The following is a 20,750-nucleotide window of genomic DNA, read 5'->3' as shown; positions in this document are numbered from 1 at the left end:
GCCTCTCAGACACTCCAAGCCTATTTTCTGTGCCCACTCCTGCCTTGCTCTCCTTCAGCTATCCATAAACAGGGAACCTACCTCACTTCCAGTTCTCAGTTAAAGCAATCACCAAGGCCTTCTCTGACTCCCCATTTAAAAAGCGGCGCCTACCCAGCCCATACCATCCTATGCACAGTGGAGTGGGTGATGGAGCCCACTGGCTGGCCTTCCATGTGGCTTGCACCTCAACTTTACAAGCAATGTAAGCTGATTTGCAAAAGCCTTTCCTCAATTCATTTAATCAGACAGCAAAACTCCAACCACTTCCAAAACAGTTATCATGGGATATTGGTCTAGACACCCTCATAGAGAAGTTAACAGATTGCACATGTGTCATGTGATCTTCCTGAACTTCATCTGGTCCTGAGACTTCAAATAAACATCACCTAAATTACCATTCTGTCTTATTTTTCCCTATCATAGTCACCCCCCACCTCATCCCCCGCTTTGACTGTGTGAACAAGCCTGTTGGCTTTTATGTAACTTCCAACACCAGAACCAGGTCAATGGTTGTTTACTATTGTACTGCCAGCACTTAGCAAAGTGCTTAGCATTTAGGAAATGCTCAATCAACAGATGCACTGGATAACTAGCTAAAAACGGTGCCCTGAATGAATGGATAACTAATCTTTTTTAATGTAGAAGGAAGATTAGTACACCGTCAATGACTCTTCAACCAGGACAGATGGCTTGGTTGGCAATGGAACATATGAAAAACCTCACCTCCTTTGTTTTTCTTTAGCCGGGTCTTGCCTTATAGCCCAGGCTGGCCTTGACCTCATGGTGACCCCCTGCTTCAAGCCCTGGATTACAGGTATGTGCCACCATGCCTGGCTATGAGAAATCCTCTTACTATGTACTTCCTGGGTGTTCCTCAGCATCGGCCATCACCCTGTTCTGCTTGCTCCAAGTAGGAAAAGTCACACAGCCTTATGGTATCAATGATGAGCATGAGAGAGAATCAAACCGAAGTTAACCAAACTAAAACCTCACCAAAAGTTACAACCACCACCACAGCAAAAACTCACACCTCTGTGGACAACAATCCCTCTTAAAGGTCTCACAGTAAGTATGCCTGTCGTTGGGTTTATTTTGATGTGTGCTTGGGATGGAGCCCAGGACATCACATATTCTATACAGGGGCTTTCCCAGTGAGCTAGCCCTGCAGTCAAATTTGCTGTTCTCCTGTAGCTGTCTCATTTCTACAGTGTTGATAATGATGTCAGCGATGAACTCCATCTACCGATCAGGCTCCCTGCCAGGTGCTGGGATAGGCTGAACAAGATAGACATGGGCTTCATGTCGGAGCCTAGAGAGGAAGCCAATGAGCACATAAATAACTATAGGGAAGGGACAGGCACGTTGAAGATGTAAAAGCCCAGTAGACTGCAGAATCCAACCAGCCGAGGAAGCCATGTTTAAGTCAAGTGCTGGATGACTACAAGTTCAGGGACTACATGGGGAGAAGAATCCACCTGTGCAGAAGTCAGAAAAGCACCATAGGATCAAATAATCCATGTGGCTTGACCTGCTTAATCTCTTTCATTTAACTGTCAATTCCACAAGAGCAAGAAGCTCAACTTAGCTTTCTTCTCTCTATTCTCATAGCATCATCCGGCTACATGTTATCTGCCGAGTGGCTGGTGGAGCTGCCTCCCTCCATGTACAGCTTTACTTCTCACGTAGGAGAGGCCCATGCTACCTCACAAATCTCTGAGATGATGGAAAGGGACAGGTGAGGCTGATCAGTCAGGGTCAGTTCTCTCTCCTGCCCCTTTCTTCATATGCTTGCTGAGCAGAGACAACAGTTGTCTCTTCTGTGCTGGTTAGGACCTCCCTGCTGGTAGTGACCACCCACGTGGATGGAGGGTCTGTGCTGGGTCTGTTGTGAGCACAGGTCTTGCCTTCGCTGAGTTTATAGACTACGGGGCTATCATAAAGGGTGATTACCACAGTGTTACTAACAGCAGCTGCTGTTTCACGTGCTTACAAGGAACAAGTACTGTTACTCATAGTTATGGCTGCTACTAAGACTCCAGCTTCCTTAAGGAAGTGTCACTTCTTGAGCCCTTGGCGGCAAGTGCTTGAATAACTCATCTCGCCACCAAACTGCCAGCATCCTTTTGTACCTTGCCTTTGTGTTTCAAGAAATGTGTTTCGGGCTCAGTGACTCATGAGTTCTAAGAGGCTGAGCTGCAGTCTAGGCTGGCTGTGCCGACTCGGAACTGGTGTGTATCTCATTACTTCAACTTGTTTCCTTGAAGGCGATTTGGAAGTATGCTGCACGGCGTTTTCCCTGACCCCTGGTAGCTTGCCTTTACCGCTCTTCCCGATAAACAGCACAGGCTCTGCAGACTGCCCAACTCAGCTGCCCACATCCACTCTTCCCTACACACCCACTCGCCACTCAGCAGCCTGACCTAGCTTTCAACGCACTCATTAGATGATGTCACCGCACTTCAGGGCCTCCTGTTAGCTGGCTCAGCTCTGCACATCAGCACAGGAACAGCTCAACCTTCCACACTGTCTCCAGCTTGAGAGCCTTTTCGAGCTGTTCCCTTTGACCAGTATGCTCTTCCCTTGTTGGGCTGGTGTGCTCTCCTCTGTCGGCCTCCTAAGGCCACTTTCTCTGACATGTTTCTTCAGACAAGCTCCAAATGCAGCTCCTCACCTGCTACAGGCCTGAGCTGACACCTCTCCTCTCCTCTCCTCTCCTCTCCTCTCCTCTCCTCTCCTCTCCTCTCCTCTCCTCTCCTCTCCTCTCCTCCTCTCTTCTCCTCTCCCTCTCACCTCCCCTCCCCTCCTCTCCCCTCCCTTCCCTTCCTTCTTTTTTTAATATTCTACTGGTCTTGCTTAAGCTCTTCTACCTCAAATGAAGACTCATACTAGAGTAGGTACTTTGTTTCTTGCCTTCTATGAACTACAGACAGGGCCTGAAATGAGGACGATTATAAGGGCTTGATGGACACTTCACCCTCTCAACAAGCAGGTAGTGAAAACACAGGAAGAACAATGCATTACTTAGTGCTCTTATGAACAACATGGACCGTTTCTATATAACTATTAATCACAGGATCTCACACAGGTCCTACCTATGCACAGGGTTGCTAGACTTCCTGAATGAAGAAATGATGCAGTCTGTGTCTTAACACCTCCTGGAAAACATGTTGAGCACATTGGCACACACCTTCAATCCCAGCACTCAGGAGACGGAGGTAGGTGGATCTCTAGGAGTTTGAGGCCAACTGGTATTATAGCCAGTTCCAGGCCTGCCAGAGATACACAGTAAGACCTTATCTAATACACACACACACACACACACACACACACACACATACACATGCACCAGTGTGTGCACTGAGCTAGGTATGTGGCTCCTGCCTGTAATTCCAGCAGTGGGGAAGATGAAACAGAGCAAGCTACCATGAGTTTAAGGCCAACCTGAATTCTATCATGAGAACTTGTTTCAACAAAATGGATAACTACATAAAGGAAAAGAAAGACACATTGAATAATGTGAAATTTTAAAGAGGATGACTTGGCCTCTGCACAAGCTTAGAGCTGCTTATTGAAGGTAGCTTAGTGATCAGACATTCCTTAATTAAAAAAAAAATAACGTATTTGAGTATTTTGCCTGCACGTATGTCTGTTCACTGTGTACAGCCACGTCTATCATGTACCACCACCACCACCACCACCACCACCACCACCACCACCACCACCACCACCACATCGACGACCAAGTCCCATTCCAGGTACCCAGTCTGTCACCTCATTTAACAATCACAGGAACCCCAAAAGTAGCCATTACCTCTTCCTCTTTATAACTAAGAAATAAACATAGATTAAATTAATTCCCCAAGTTTACATAGTTGCTAATGACAGAAACGCGCCCTGCATGTTTATTTTTAGAACTCAAAAGTCTGCTTTCCTACTGTGCTCTGCAGCTGCAGAGGTCTTCAGGACGCCCTCTGGCGCTGTGTTTATCAGACATCTCTTTGGGTCAGTGTTTCTCACCTGAACCAGGCACAACTGCTAGCCACAAAACCAGATACGGTTCTTTTTATTCTTTCTTCATCCTGCATGCACTAATTCTGCTCTGTGATAGTTTAGTTATCTGTGATTGACACCAATTAGGTTACTGAGTCACAAGGAGATGCCCAGTGGTTGGGCTCTGACTAGGAGTGAGGTACTAATGTTCCCAGCTCTACTTTCCAAAGGGCAAAGCAATTTATCTTAAAAAAATAGAGAGAGAGAGAAAAACAAAATGTCAGTGGGTAGGGAGCTCCTTTTAGGGGTGATTAAAATACTCTAAAATTAGATTGTGGTGATAGATGCACAATTCTGTGAACATGTTTAAACTGTTCAATTATAGACTTTAAGGCACAGATTTTATGATATGTGAATGATACCATAATAAAGATGGTTTTTAGGATGGCACATAAGAGATCTGATTGCTCAAGTTTTAATTATCTAAAAGAGAAACTAATAAAAGAAAAAAAGTATCATTTTTAACATCTTGTTTCTTCTGTAGTTACCCTACATGTCAGTTTGCTTAATCACTGTAATAACTATTATTACAGTATATAAAAAGAAGCAAATACAAAGTTTATTCAAATCTTACAGATATCTAGAGAGACCAGAACCATCAGGCAACGATCACACATTCAGTAAGACATTAGTCACAGGCCTCCTTTCAGGCTCAGTGACGGAAGCAGGCTGAAAACTGAAGACACTTCACCGAACACTTTTTAAGACACCACTCCATTTCAGAGCAGAAGTCACATGACTTCCCATGAAACATATAAAGCCCCTTTACCTTGTGACCAGGAACCAAGCCAGTTTACTGAAGTCTGGCGAGGGCCTCATGTACGTCTTAATGTGTGGCATGGCATTACTTCGGCCGGATGTCTCTGCTGACCACTTGCTAATGACAGGAGAGACATAAAACAGAAATTAGAAGATAACTCGAGACAGACAACATTTCGTATCCTAGGGAACTGCATGAAAGGCAGCACTCAATCTAAAGCGACAGCAGGAGCAGTCTGGGACTGTGGCGGCTGATGGGACTCTGTTCAGACCGCAGAAGAAGAACAACGCATCATCGTTCTGAAAAGTGACCATGTCAAACAAGGAAACTTAGCAGTTGCCACACAAGCATCAAACCTGTGGACTTCTGTCCTTTCACATACAGCACACATGCACGCACATGCGCACTGCACTCATGTCCATGTGCTTTCTGCATGTGTGTACACAGGTCTCTGGCTGGGCTGGGAGCTCTCGGAAGCAGGAAGCTAACATGCCCTTGAGTGCACACTACTGAGCAGAGTCTCCACAGCAGCTTCTCCAGTGAGACCAAGTGAGTGGAATGCAGCCCCTCCATCACAGGTGAGTCTAAAGAGGCAAGAGGATAACTCAGCAACGTTCTGGTTTTGGCTTTAAATATTAATTCTACATTTCCAACATTTGAGGACTAAGGTTCTAAGGTGTAATGGCCTCTGTCGTGAGGCAGTCATTCTGGCTTAGAAGAGGATAATCCCTCAAGCTAACAGGCAGTTTGCCAGCACAGAATCAGGATCAAGAGGGCCACCATTTTCTTCATCTGAGTGAATCTAGGAACCTGACCTGAAAGGAGCCGACAACGAAGTGTGCTGTTGGGAGACTATGACAGGAACGCACAGGCCAACAGGACTCTCAGCAGAAGGCTACAGAAGCAGACGCCTACCCTCATTTCAGGCTGTTCAGCTGAAAAGCCTCTATGGAAGGAAGACTCTGGGTTGGTCTAGAACGTTCATGATGCACAAGTGCCACGGCTGGAAGACAAACCTTTCTTTCCCCGCCCACCCTCGCCTACCAAGCTCTGCTGGTGTAACACGCACCATCTTCATCCTGGAGCAGAGGCCTGGGCTGTACCCTCAGCAAGTGTGGACCCCTACACACCACAGTCAGGATGGCTACACTTCATGCTTCGGAAAAATGAACTAAATGCTGCTTATGTAAACCATAAACTACCCAACATTATCTTTTATTTATTTATTTATTTATTTATTTATGCCTGCCAACAGAGATAAATTTTACTCCGGTACTAAAAACCTATTCCAAAAATTTTCAAAACCTTGTTTTAAATTATTTCCATCCCTAACATATGCAGATGAAAGAATATAGCTGTATTATACAAAGCTCATTTTTAAACGAGCAGATTGACACCACAGCCTTAGTCCCGGGGAGGCAGGAGCAGCGCTGAGAACCGGTTACTTACTGGAAGTAGGAGTGCAGCCACCTCTGCTTTTCAGCCGTCTGGATGCTATAGGGAAGAGAGCCCCCAGCTTTAATAGAGGAAAACAAACAAAAAGAATAAAAGATGAGTTGAGGTGTCTTCATTAAAAAGAAAATTCCTATTAATAGTAAGGAGATAAATGAAGAACAACTGCTTCCATTACTTCATCTTAAGTAACAGCTCACTGAAAAATCCACCTATGCTTACGTTAGGCACACGACCTTCTCCCTCTGTGTTTGTGGTTCTGTTGTGGCCGAGCGGCTCACACAGGTGAGCAAGGACCCTACCACTGAGCTATACCCCCAGCACTCTTCTTATTTTTATGTTGTTCTCACGAACTTGTCCAAACTGGCCTGGATCTCACTCTGGAGGCCAGGGTGGTCTTGTATTTGTGATCCTCCTGCCTCAGCCTCCAGAGTAGTTTGAGTACCAGAACTCAAACTGGGTACATTTTCTTCAAGGGCTTCTTTTCTCTGGACAGTTTACTATCAGAGAAGAAAAGGTCTCACAGAGGGGATGATGGAATCTGGGCCTGCTTCACCCCAGAGGCAGGTATGAAGACCATCACTAGGTTTCTGTCCTAGACAGGGAGGGCATCTGGGAGCGCAGTTAGTGACAAACTGTCCTGTCCACTTGCCTTTACACTCTGCCATTTCCAGACAGGTGGCAGAGGAGGCTAAGAACTGGAAGATAAGAAATCACTTCTGTCTTCTTTTTTTTAAGTAAGAAAAATCCATTGTAGATTCACCAGTGTCTTTCCAAACACACCTTGGACCTTCCCCACAGTAAACTATGTGCGGAGAGGGCTTTACACAACTCCAATGTCCAATAAAGTATGTCCTGTCTCCTACTGCAAACAGCTAAAAACATATTCTATTTTAGAACCACTTATAAAATTGCTGCATTGAGAATGCCACGTTCTCTCTCATTAAAAGTGCACTTTGAAAAGCTCTAGCCTATTAGAAGTACAGGAAGAAAACACTACCTATGTCCCAGAGTCAAAGTGAAATAATTTTATTTTGCCATTAAAAAGTACTGAACAGCAAATATACTCTGAACTTCATTGAGATTATTTTGGCAAGGTCACATCTAATTTCATAAGCAATAAATGGGAAAAATTAGTCATAATTCGGTGCATTCCGCTGCCAGCCGACAATGAATGCCAATCAGACTTGGTTTCTTCCAGAGGCATACCCTCTTGGGCTTTTGTTAATAACCTGACGGCATTATGGAGGGTGCCTCCATTTAAAAGTTCAGTGCACAGCAGTAGAAAAAGAGAAATGAAGAATAAGGTTGAGAGATTTTTAGAAAATAAGTCTGAAAACTGACATATCAACTGAGCTACCCAAAGGTCATAGTACTCACCAACTCTAGGCCTTAAATGTATCTGTGCCGGGGGGGAAATTTGGAAGGACAAAGTAGAACCTCAGACACAGGCAGCGGATGCTATCCACGCTGTCAAGGCAGCAGTGGGTGCCAGAGGAGCTCACGTTAGTTGGAGATCTTGTCTTGACACCCGACATGCTAGATGCCTTAGTAGTAAAACTTAGGCAAACCATCGCACATGGTTGCTATGAGGGTGAAACTGGGTGTCCAGACTGCTCTTCTCTGGAACACTGCAGAGTTCTACAATACTGGTTTCATTAGCTTCATCTGAATAACAGAAAACCATCCTGTATTTCTAACCAATTCCAGTGAAAACAAAACAAAACAAAACATGCCCCAAGGCATTCTGGGACTATACAGAGAAACCACCACTGAGTCCCCAGCAGTTACCAGGGTATCCTTCTAAGCTGGTCCGCACATTTTCCACAGAGGGATAGATCTAAAAATAAGCAAGACAAGACAAAAACAAGAAAACTTGGCATGAATCATGTTGAAAGAAAGGAATGTTGACTAGTTTTTAAGAAAATGGAAATTTTAACGAAAGATGTTAAACCAAAAAACCTTAAGAAATCATATCTTAAAAGAAAAACCCCATCTTACTGAAAAAAAATAACTAAACTGGCAACTAAGCTCCTGGAAAAATATAAATAACTGATGCAAAATTACACTTTAATTTAAATGTTTTTCCCTCTGATATGCCAAGTTAATATCAAATTAAATGCAAAATCAATCATTAACTTATACGTCTCTACATAACTAGCAGAGCTTAAAGTGGTGTACCTGGCATTTCTTCCTTTAGCTTGACAACTTGAAAGAATGGAAAAGCACAGAAGTCTATGGCTGTTCGAGGTTCCTGAACGACCTCACCCTCACCCCAATCACCCACTATAATCTATGACAAGGAAGGCTGTTTCTTAGAGCAAGAGGGCTCACCAGATGAAGAGGAACTGCACTCTTGCCCGGAGGTCGGCCTTCCTCTCTCAGTGCCAGCAAGCTGTCTTTAAACTCCGAGCACAGCCACTTGGATTCATCGGGCCCCAGGGAGCCGATGCTTGAGAACTGACCCACGATAGGCCAGCACTCGCCCTTGGGTGTGGACGGGGCATGCGCTTGCAGAAGCTGCTCCAGAAGAAAAGCAAGCACAACAGTCACAGTGTTAACAATAATGCCTGAGATGCCCGAGTGCCCACAACATGGACAGTCCTTCAGGATGTCTAACTTACAAGGAAACTCTGAACGGACTAGCCATTCATGTCATGTCTGCAGAAACTATGTTTTCTTCTTTGAAGACTATTTTTTAAATACTAAAAGTATGTATTAGCCCACTATGTGGACAGGAAAAGCCTCTGTCCAAAAGTCTTTCATTTGCATTAAAAACAAAAGCAAAATAAATCATTTTTAAAGACCTATCTTAGCAGAAATATCAAGATGAACCCACCCTGAAATCACAATCGTCTAATATACATCACGTAAACCAACATGACGAGACCACTGTGCATTCTGGCTCACTCCTTCTGAGAAAAGCTTACGGCTCCCGGCTTGGCACTGCACTCCAGCGCTTGGGTATAGCCTCACAGTGGGGATAGCTACACTGGCCTAACATGTGCAAGGGCCCAAGGAAGCAGGGCAGGTGGGAGCACAGCCAAAACCCTCGGCCTCCAGTGTGCCTGGCTAACATGGAAGGGATGGTTACAGATAGTCATGAGCCCCTAAAGCACTGCAGAAGGTTGATCTGCAGCTCCTGCCTTGACACTTGGACATTTTATTCACTTATGCCCTACCCAGAGGCCGCAGACAGCAAGAGGAATGGAGACAGCTGCTGCCCAAGTGGGACTCAGAGTCTAACTGATGCTTTGTTTACTTTAGTATGCACTGCCTTCCTTCCCACAGCTTAGGCGTTAATATTTACACATGCACACACGCACACACGCACGTACATTGCACACATGCACAAATTTCTCAGTTTCCCCAAGCTGTATCGTGCTGTAGGAAACAGAACTGAACTGGCCACTCTCGGACTCAGTCTACTGTGGGCTCAGCTCCTGAGAAACGCCGAGATCCGACAAAAGCCCTGTCATGTGCAGATGCTGCTGAACCTGCAGGACAAATGCTGGACACCCTTAGTCCCAAGTCCCCCTGCTTACAGAACACTCGTTTTTATATTCACTACTAGATAAAATTTTGTCCATTTTACAGACGGCAAGAGGCAGGCTGAAGAACAAGTCAAGACCACAAGGCTTGTTTATGACAAGTTGAGATTTGAATCTGGGGATGGGATCCATCATAAAATAAAACGGAGAAAGAATAAACATTAAATTCTTTTAAATGTTAAAATTGCAAAAGTTGTATTACCTTTCTAAGCCTAAAATGTCCCCAGTTATCTCTGTGACTTCCTTGAAAGCGTCCAGGGGTTGAACCAATGAGGTAAACACTAAATAAAGTAAGACACAGTAAATGACATGCGAATTGTGCTTTGACACCCCAAACCTACAATACAGATAAAAACTAAGATAACAGGAGAGGTCAAGGAGCCAATCCACGTTAGGGGCAGGCCTCCTCCATAGTAACTGCTACTGTGAAGTTCACTTTTAGCTAAGCCAGTTAAAAGCAGGACACCTGCACTAAGGTTCCAGGCAAAGAGCCCAGCAACTCCCCAGTCGCTCCAGTGGGAGGCTTAAGGCCCACTACCACCTTGACGCCTATGAACCATGAGACACAGTGTGAACAGATCTGTTCTCACCCCCTCATCCTTCATGCAGCACAGCCGAATACCACCCCACCCCTTCCCAAGGCCTCTGCCTCCCAGGTTTGTGTGGCTTGCAAGCCAGGAGTCCCTTTTGGGCCTCATACTGGAAGGGGCCACGCACTTGGTCTCAGAGAGGTCATGCTCTTGGATGATGTCTATCCACTCCTGCAGAGGGGGAGCGTTATACGCCGTTAGATAACTGGTGAGGTCAGCTTTGAAACGGGTGCTTGACTCTCCAGCTGTGTGGCTTCCCTGGTCAATTCTTGGGTACAAAGGGCTCAACCATATTCTGGAATGGAAAAAGGGGTTAGCAGTCAGGGGCTTTCATTGCAACAACGCCTCTGCTCTGATTGGCTCAAAGCAAGAGGGAAATTCTTGCCACTCTCTTTAATTGGGGATGGAGCGATTGCTGGCAGGAGGAAACAGATCTGATCACGCTGATCCAACAACTCCCATCACGGAATTATTTCTGAATGCTATCTCTTTATGCAAAACCATGCCCTTATCAGTGAGCTCTTTACCCGAATTAAGAATCAAAAGCTATCTATACCATGAAAAATATATATGCAAGTTTATTTTAAGTAAGAAAGCTCTTTTTTTTATAGTGAACATTCTGTAGTGGTTTGAGATATTTTCATACCCTATACTTTCTGGAGCCTAGAATATGTAACACATTTAACATTAGCCTCAAAAGGCTAAGCCGAAACAGTGATAAAACATTACATCTTCCATCTCATCAATTCCTTTCCACTCACAATGGGAAATAACCATATCTAAACCCAAAAGATACAATACAGTACGACACAGGTAGATTACGAAAACAACGTGACTTCAAGACTCTAGGACTAGAGGTTGTTCTAGGGCAAATCCAGATTAAGGGTTCAGCCTCAAAGGGCTGTCGCCAGGAGCTGTAAGAGGCGATGAATAGTTGAGTCAGACCCCACACTATATTTGCTGTCTCTGTCTTTCCCTAATTCCCCTGTAGTTCTTCCCACCAAAACCACACAGAAGTGGCCCAATTCTTTCACACAGCTGCCCTCCAAGGAAGCCGATGGGCGACAGGTTGCTGGGATGCTCGGCTGAATGAGAACTCTTGGCTGTATGTCTGAAGTCTATGCCTTCCCAACAGAGTGACGTTGCATTCGCCCCTGCTTATCTCAGGGGGAACTTAGTATAGGAGGGACAGGTCTGACTAAGGTGGGAGACCACACCTGGACCACATCTGCATCCAGCTGGATTTGCCACTGTAGTCAGACTTCTCTGGAACTTTCTTTGCCAGGAAAGCGACCAGCTAGGCTGGATGTGTGAGGTATCCTCCCACCGACCCCTCAGAGCCAAAGAGCAGAAGGTTCACTGACAGGGCACGTTCTGGATGAGGACCATAGCAGGAAATGGCTTCCTAAACTAGGATACTAAGGTAGGAGGCATTTTTTATATACTTTGTGAAATGATTATGAGGACACTGTAGTGGGATAAATAATTTGGAGTGTACATTTATCTCTTTTATGTGCACCTGAATATAGGTATGTGTACCACATGCATACAGGTACCCACAGAGGCCAGAAGAGGACACTGGATCCCTTGGAACTGGAGTTACAGATAGTTGTGAACTGCCTGATACGGCTGCTAGGAATCGATCTGCATCTTCTGCAAGAGCAGCAAGTGCTCTTACCTGCTAATCCAACTCCCGAGCCAGAGGATGATTTGAAACCCATGGCCTCAGCAGGTGTTGAAGGCACAGCTGAGATGGAGAGCTAGAACATCTACACAGTAGCGGGAGCGCAGCTGAGGCTTCAACAAAGGAGGACTGTTCACGAGCGTCTGCGTCCGTAAAGGGTTTTTTTTTAAAAAAAGATTTTCTTATTTTATGTGTCTGAGCATTTGTATGTGTGTATGTGTGTTGGATCCCCTGGAACTGGACAGAGAATCCAGATGGTTGTGAGACGTCATATGGGAGCTGGGAACCTGACCTAGGACTTCTGCATGAAGAGCGAGTAGCAGGTCTCTCCAGTCCCCTTTTGTTGTTTTAATCACAGTGTGAAACTGCAAATTAGAAGAAGAACAGACAAAGCCAAGGGCAACAGGGCTTTGTGTTAACAGGGCTTTGTACTAAGGTGGCTGGGAGAGGTGAGATGGAGGGAAATGGCATATTTACTCTGAGTTTGAACTACACAGTCTAGGTAATATGCTTTTTTAGATTTCTTTTTAAAGAAATGAATAAAGTACCAGCCACACCCCTACTTTCCCTAGCCTTTCTCATGGCAATCACTTGAGAAGCCTCAGGAAGCACTGCTGCCCATAAGTTCAAGTTCACAACTCCAGAATGAGCTGGCAAGATTCTGAGAGCCACCTAAGAATGGTGTGTGTGTATGTCACCTTTATAAATCTGTTTGGTTTCATAATCCCTGTTTCCCTATGAACACACTTATCTAAATTCCACATATTTCCCTAACAGGGCTGAGTAGGAGTCCCCAGGCCCAGGCAGCAGCTCAGAGAGGCGTGGCTTAAGATCTCCTTGGGCAGTGGGGCAGAATGGACAAAGGACTCAGCAGATCAACAAAGTCCTGGTAGCCAACACTTGGAAGGCAAAGCAAAAAGATCAAGAGTTCAAGACCAGTTAGGGTTACATAGCCACACAGTGATTTCCCAGCCAGCATGAGTTACATAAAAGATTCTATCTAAAATTAAGAAAAAGAAGTGGGGGTGGGGGTGGCTAGTTGAAGGGATGAGATGGCAACCAAGAACAAGTCTTGTGGCCAAGGTTTTTTAGAGACAAAGCAGAGACTCCTTTGATCCTGCAGGAATCAGGCTAACACTACCCTGAGAAGCATAGTTTAAGAGGACTATGGGAAACTGAGCCCCACGGAGGTCAAAGCAGGTCCGGAGGATGAGCTGGAAGGCCCTTTATTTCAGCTCAACCCATGGGGTTGCTGAGGATCAGGGGCCTGTCAGAGTGAGACAATGTAGAGCAGCTCTGGCCCAGGCTAAGTAACCCTGGAGATGATAGCAGGGAGAGCAGCAGTGGAGCATGCTGGGAACCCGAACAAAGTGATACAAATGCCTGCATGTTCCATGAGAGAGAAGGCCACTAGCCAGCGCTCTCCCAGGAAGGCTTCAATGAAAGAAAGAGAAGTAAAGCTATTAACCAAGGAGGAGAGAGGTAGCGCCATTTGAGTTGGACACGTCCCTCAAAATGTCCTCTTAAAAACAAAGCCTCTGGATGGTGAAATGGCTCAGTGGGGCTGGGGAGATGACATAATGGTTAAAGAACTTGGTCAAGTGTGAGGACCTCCCTCTGCATCCTCAGACTCCACGTTAACACCAGGCGAGGTGACTCACACCTATGATCTCAGTGCTCCCATGGCAAGACGGGAGGTGGAGACAGGACAATCTCCAGAAACGTGTGTGCTGGCTAGCCTGGTGTACCTAGCAGCAGATGTGATAAAAACAAACACACAAACCAACCCCAACATGAAAACATTATATGTATGTGTGAAATTCTCAAACAATAGAAGAGATGCCAAGTAAATTTTACAAAACATCTATACAATTATTCCTATGTATCAGGGATGGTTACAGGTGATTCTGCACCAGGCTGATAACACTGGCTACTTCAAGAGAGTGGGATGGAGGCCAGGGAGTGGGAGAGGACTGTGGGGGTGGAGGTGTGGCTCAGGTAGGGCAGTCACTGTGCACTGCTAAAGAACTATAACTCTTTCTGGTATGCCTCTTTTCTACACTTGTACAAGCAGAAAAACAAAGAGGAGGCATGTGAGTCACACTTGTCGTGGCCCCTTCCCAGCATAAGCGACAGCCATGCAGTGCACGGCCCTACGAACCCTTGGGTTTTCTGGTGCCAGTCTTCCCGGATGAGGTTGGAGGTGTGGATGACAACTCGGAGGCCTTCTTCATAGAGCAAGAGCATCATTTTCCTTCAAAGAGAGGGAGGGGAGAAAAAACTATCAGGAACAGAATTTTCCAAATAAGCAGATTATCTAGTGAGAATGCAGGGCAACAGCTGGAGGGATGCATGCTTAGCCTCTTGTGTTACTCAAACTTTTAGTGATTATAAACTCCCCTCTACACACTGCCTTCCAAAAATCTAAGGAGACACATAAAAAGCTATCTTTCGAAAAGGCTCCCAACACCTGGGGGCATGAGCTCACATCCCTTCACCGGTCCCGTAGTATCCATGGCTATAATTTCACTATGAAGGACCACAGGGACATCTTTGCCCTGTGTTTTGCAAGCAAGGTAGGAGTAGAATCTTCTGCTGTGTAACAGGCTAGCACGTTTCAAACAATGGAAATATATGCAGCATATTTTGAAAGTATCAGTCCAGGAAGCCTTTGCGTTAGCCCGTGGCTGTGCGGTCACATACTGAAGGTATAAAATGTTATTTCTTATTGTCGGTTACAGTTTGAAGACTGGATGATGTCTGATGCCCTGTCCTGGTCAGACATGTATTCCATGTGCCACCCTTGTCACCGCTCTGTATCTGGGCTTGAAGTAAGTCCTCTCAGTTGGAACTGGGCTGAGTCTTCTCTGCCCACCAGGGCTTTCTGAGTCCCTAAGCATAGCTACTAAGGGACTTTACATCTTCTCTCCAGAACTAGAGTGTCGCTTCTCAAGTGTGTGACTCTTGTCTTCTGCTGCTTACTACTCATCTGTGTAACTCAGGTGACGTGAGAACTGACTTTTACACTCATCACTGATATGCTCAGCAAATATAGTCGTGAAGGTCCGGAGGCCTTGTGGGGTTTCAACATATCCCACAATGCCCACAACCACCACTGGTGCGGTTTCCACAATGGTCACAGTCTCCACATTTCTTTCTTGTTCACCTTAGAGCCTGGCCTGTCAATTCCCGGATGACGTGGGTCATGGCAGCCTTGTAGCCTAGAAAGGCTGTGAGGTGAACAGGCTTGGAAGCGTCATCCTTAGGGAAGGCTCTTCACTTTCCCACAATGCCAGCTGCTGTGCTTGCGAGGCAAGAAGCCTTTAGGATCCATGCCTGGGAGCTGAGAATTTCCTGTGAGACGTCTCGCAGCCACACGCTACTGACAGAGCAAAGCATTTTCACTTTACACAAGTGCAGAGCCTGAGCTGGAGGAAAAGGACTATCTGAGTCACAATGAGCATGAACTCACACATGCCCACAAGCCAGGGCACTGTGTGTACTGACATGGCTGGAGGTGGGATGGTCAAAATTTTCAGTACTAGAAAGTGAGTGGGAGATGCGGCCTTGGTGAGACAGAGGAGCAGCTGGAGCAGTAGGCGGGAAGCATGCCCCTCCCTGCAGGCTATGGCTGGCTCCTGCTTACATGAGGACATTGTCCATTCAGCTGCTTTGTTTCTCCCTATTGATCTCAGAGCCCTCAGAGGTACTGCCCAACTCTGGGGCAAACCAGAGAACTTTCCCATTCTAAAGCATTGTGTGACACATCATGCCTGGAACCACTGTGCACCCTGGAGATGCTGGACAGACCACATCTGTAGATGGAGTGAAATCCTGACTATTTCTATTGTGCCCTGTGCGTGGTACCCAGCCAATGCCTGGTCAGTACATCGCTCAGGTGTGTGTCACCCCAGAACCTGCCTCACAGTGACTGTTGTCCCTGCTGGCTGGGAGGAGAGTTGTTATCACATCACTGTGAGCTGAGGCTTTCCCCTTCTCTATCTCCCATGCTTCGTGCTCTCACTCAGAGGTGAAAAGCTACAAGGACAAGGATGACCGACTTGAGACTCAGTGACATTACAGGGATTGCTTGGATAATTTTCGGCGAGGTAGGATCTCACGTAGACTGTCCTTGAACTCCTGCTTCTAGCTCGGCCTCCTAATTTTTAAAATAATAAACTAAAATCTCCAGACATGATCTCAATCCTTTACAAGATCCTGATGTTCCAGCAAAAACGTAAACCCTGGATACTCTCTGGCTGGGGAGGGTTCCACTCCACTGACGTCTCTGGATTGTGAGCTATTAGATTTAACCTACAGAATGTGCATGTGTGAGCTGCTCTAAGGAGCAAGGGTTGAACGGGGCCAAGGAAATAATGAATCAACTGTAGCACTGAGCAAACAAGAACAAATTAAAAACTAAGGTTAAAAATGATCTCTAGCCCCATGTTCATCCCCAAGGAACGTAAACTCATTTATCCTAGGTCTCTGCTTTCCGGTGTGTGATATTAAAAGAACCAAATAATTTTGATATGATTAAACAAAGGGGAGCTTCCCCTTTGCTCCTTCCCTGCTGCATTCACAGGGAAGCATCACCAAGCCAGCGTCTGAGGCAGTCTTCTGACCCCGCAAGTCTCTCCCGGGGGTGACAGCATGACCGACAAGCTCTCCATTGCTTGCTAGCCCAGAGGGACATCGGAACTTTTCCCCTGTGAAGCTCATTACACAGCGCAGACCACGTGCTCAGCACAAGAATCGGGCACCAGTGGCCCAACAAATCATACCGGGGCCCAAATGGTGACAGGGCTGGCAGAGGGCCTTCTAGAATCAAGAATGTATTTATCCTGGGGTCTCAGCTAAGGGCGAGAGACAAGGATTTCCTGTGTGGTGCTTTGCATTAAGGCTAAGCTGCCCCCACTGACAGCAATCTGTATTCTGAGCTGAAATTGGCATCTTGTGTGCTCAGAGCTAGAAAATGAGTATTTTATGCATGAGTCAGTACTTGAGTTCACTCTAAATTCTCTTTTGTCCCTTAGTGGACAAAAGCTACCAATTAGGGGTGGCCTGTAGATGTTACCCAGGACAAGTCAGAGAATGGAACTATCACTTCGTGCCTAACTGCTTCCAGTCTGGCTCCTTTTCACAACAGACTGGCAAAAATACTGCTGTATGCACACAGAGAGAAAGGCAGCCACAATACTGTCACTTTCCATCTCAGCTTCAGCAGGAAGCAGCGTCAGGCCAGACCGAGGACGGCCACTACCCCTAGCACACTGCTTCCTCTCTGGGGGCAGCAAGGCCCAAACTTCCACTCCTGGATTAAAAGAGAGAACAGCCATCTTCTGTCACAGTCTTTTGCCAAATCCCCTCAAGAGAAATGTGATTTGTAAAAATATTAAAGTAAAGACAACTGCATTTTGTTGTTTTTTCCACTTGAAAAGCCGAATAACCCTAAAAGTACTTGGTGAGAGGCTATGAAACTAAGTTAAAAATAAATCGAGCTGTCACTGGCTCACGTGAGAGGAAGAGGTGGGCCAATTTCTCCTGAGCCATCTCAGAGGAGTTCACTGGAGCCTTGCAGACTGGCAACTTTCCATAAAATCAGTTTTCCTTTATCAGAGTATGGGGCTGACTAATAATAGACTATTCAATGTAATTCATTCTTGCCAAATGACAGAACTTTTAAAAGCAGGTCTGTCACAAGCCCTGACTTAGCACGCAGAGTTGTCTATGACCACAGAACTACTCTTGAATTCTGTCTGCCAATGGCCTTGGCAGATGTCCTAAGCAATAGGCAGAGGCCTCCGAGGCACAGATCACACGCTTCCATGCTGACAGAGAGCTCCTTGATTATGTCCTTTGACCAATTAAAACCATACCTTCCCCCACTTCATAAAAGTTGCTTACGTGTGGTGTGTTCCAAATGCAATATCCAACTTTGCCTAGGATAGGAAAAAAGTAATTTATTTTAAAAAGTTGCACTTAAATGCTTAATTTTCCTGTCTACCGAAAATTAAATGGGGAAGGGAACAAGGCAACTCTTTAAAAACAAAACAAAACAAAACAAAACAAAACAAAACAAAACAAAACAAAACTGTTTGACTGCCCTCTATTGGACAAACAGAACACAGCTTTTATTACAGTATGCAGCAGGCTCATTTAAAATACTTTGGTTGGGGGCTTGGGGGTGGGGTGGGTGTTACCTAATATGATTTAATACATATTACATTTTTAATTACAGAAGTTATAAGTGGGAAACCTAATCTTTTAGTTGCCAAAAAATATAAATGTGATCCCAAACAAAGTTTTAAATAAGATATTTGGCTCCCAAGAAAGTTAGCATGAACAGAGTTTTAAGAACAGATTTAAACAGCATGGAATTGGTGGCAACATAAAGACATCATGATGCTAAGTTGAAAGAGAAAGTTTCATACAAAGGCAGCAGAAGCTGGAGATAAACACCGCCAAGCCCACCTTGTAATCCAGAATGAGTTTTATAAGTGCCGGTATGTCGAGGGTAAACATTTTATCTAACATCTAGCACAAGAGACCCAAGTCAAGCAGGATATGCCAGAAAGAATGGCTATGGAACAAACAAGTCGCTGAGTGATCAGTTTAGGAATACACTGCCTGGCCTCAAATCCTGCCTCACAATTTGCCTGACTTTGGAAAATAACTTATGTTCTATGACTTTGCTTTTGCCTGATTAAAGTGGGCTATTGTTATGAGATTTAGTTGTTAGGGAGAATGAGAAAATATGCCTAAGTGCTTAGGAAAGAGGTCTTTTGTTGTAAGCAATACATCTATGTAAACAGTGTCCTTTCCCAACCATAGGATGGAAGGATGGGACTGGCTGCCAGGGGAGACATGGACAACTGGACTATGAAGTGGGTAGCAGGCAGTCTGCAGAGGCTCCTAGCAGACCCACGAAGCTTGGGGAAATACATGAGGACCAGCATGCATTTGTGCTGTTTGACTAGAGAAGAAAGTTAGGAACTGTATTTCACATCTGTAAAACTACACAATCATTTTACCAGCTCATTTTTAACTGAGAAAGCACAGTGGCTAGGAGAACTGGCTCCCGAGTTTAGTTGGCTACAAGTTACATGCTTCAGGCCAGACTAAGGCACAAACAACAGGGATAAAAGCAACTTCAGCAGATAATCTTTAGCGCATGCTTCTTTTTGGGCTAATGGACCAACTCTTTCAAACGCTGTACCGATGCCACTAGGAATCCATTTTATACACGAACAAGTTAGATTTAACCAAATGGGAAGTGACAAAGCCAGAATGAACATCATGGAATGAGCCTGTGTGTCATCCCCACCCTCCAACTCACACATCAAAGGGCAGAGCCAAGAGGGTCAGTGTTTAGTGAGACAGACTTGGTGGCGTATGTGGGTCTCCAATACAATCAGAGTCCTCACTGAGACCAGAGTGCTAGTGGACCCTCACTTCTCTACCATGAAGAATACTGGGAGAACACAGCAACCACAAGGCACGAGCAGAGTCTTTACCAAGAACCAGAGTGACCTGTACCGTGACCTGACTCTGGCTTCCTAGATGTCTGTTATTTAAGCTGCCCAGTCTAAAAAAGAAAAAAGTTTTCCATCTATAAATGTTACTACAGTAGCCAAGGCACAGTCATATACCCAGACCTAGAGCTGAGGCAGAACTCAGACAAAGTATTTGAGCCCCTTGTTTCCAGCCCCTTGCACTAAATACACAGCCAACTGATTCCCGGATGACTGCTATTACCAGAAACACTCAATATGGAAAGGCACTTCAGCAGGACAGGACAGGGCCACAGTTCTCCTGCATCTCCCACTGGAGCAGTGGTTCTCAACCTGTGGTTGTAATCCCCTTTTAGAGTTGAACAGGGGTTGGCTAGGATTATCAGAAAACACAGATATTTGCATTATGATTCACAATAGTAGAAAAATTAGTCATGAGGTAGCAACAAAATAAAGTTATGGTTGGGGTCAGCACAGCATGAGGAACTGTATTGAAGGGTTGCAGCATTGGGGAGGTTGAGAACCACTCACTACTCTAGAGTGAGGCACTCAGGTGAAGTGCTTTGTAAAGGTTTTGGGAGCCATGTGTGCTTATGCCCTCTGGTGGCCATCCTGCTCACCGCCCCCCCCCCCCGGCACAAGGCTCTCTTAAACCTGGTACCATTTATTTAATTTATTTAAGACTATTTATTTAATCATGGGCTTTCAGGATTCCTGTCAGTTTACTTTTAGTATGACGGGAAGAACTAACCTCTTCTGTTGGTGCAAATCAAACAGCAGAATTTTAGGCAACCTATACATGAAGGCATAAACACACCTCTACGCGTAAGATGAACTGTAAACACGTTTGATGGAAAAGGATTTTCTCAGCGATACTGAGGGTAGAACTTAGAGCCTTATGGATACTAGGCAAGCACTCTAGCACTGAACTACATCCACAGTCCAGAAGAAAGCATGGTTTGAAGCCACAGTGATATAATCCTCAATGGGATAAATCAGGAAAAAAAAATGCCTCGAGGTGTTTAAAAATCAACCCAATTGTGTTCTCGTTAAAATAAAATCACAGGTTCCATTTAGCTGGAAGGAGAGCAATCAGATGTGAGCTGA

General features: G+C 45.3%; 1 protein-coding gene across 4 annotated transcripts in view; it reads right to left on the bottom strand.

Moving 5' to 3' along the window:
• The window catches only part of Tdp1 (tyrosyl-DNA phosphodiesterase 1), a 70,709-nt gene that overhangs the window by 34,805 nt on the left and 15,154 nt on the right, over nucleotides 1-20,750 (bottom strand). For all 4 annotated transcript variants that reach the window (XM_030246506.1, NM_028354.5, NM_001379072.1 and 1 more), the window contains 8 exons: nucleotides 18,037-18,071; nucleotides 14,291-14,383; nucleotides 10,573-10,740; nucleotides 10,058-10,136; nucleotides 8,639-8,824; nucleotides 8,096-8,144; nucleotides 6,302-6,368; nucleotides 4,862-4,969 (listed from right to left, as the gene is read on the bottom strand). In XM_030246506.1, the coding sequence (XP_030102366.1) occupies nucleotides 4,862-4,969; nucleotides 6,302-6,368; nucleotides 8,096-8,144; nucleotides 8,639-8,824; nucleotides 10,058-10,136; nucleotides 10,573-10,740; nucleotides 14,291-14,383; nucleotides 18,037-18,071 (785 nt within the window). The remainder of the gene's footprint in view (nucleotides 1-4,861; nucleotides 4,970-6,301; nucleotides 6,369-8,095; nucleotides 8,145-8,638; nucleotides 8,825-10,057; nucleotides 10,137-10,572; nucleotides 10,741-14,290; nucleotides 14,384-18,036; nucleotides 18,072-20,750) is intronic.

This window comes from Mus musculus, chromosome 12, assembly GCF_000001635.26.
Source record: "Mus musculus strain C57BL/6J chromosome 12, GRCm38.p6 C57BL/6J".
Classification (NCBI taxonomy): Eukaryota; Metazoa; Chordata; class Mammalia; order Rodentia; family Muridae; genus Mus; species Mus musculus.
This window is presented reverse-complemented; position numbering and strand designations above follow the sequence as displayed.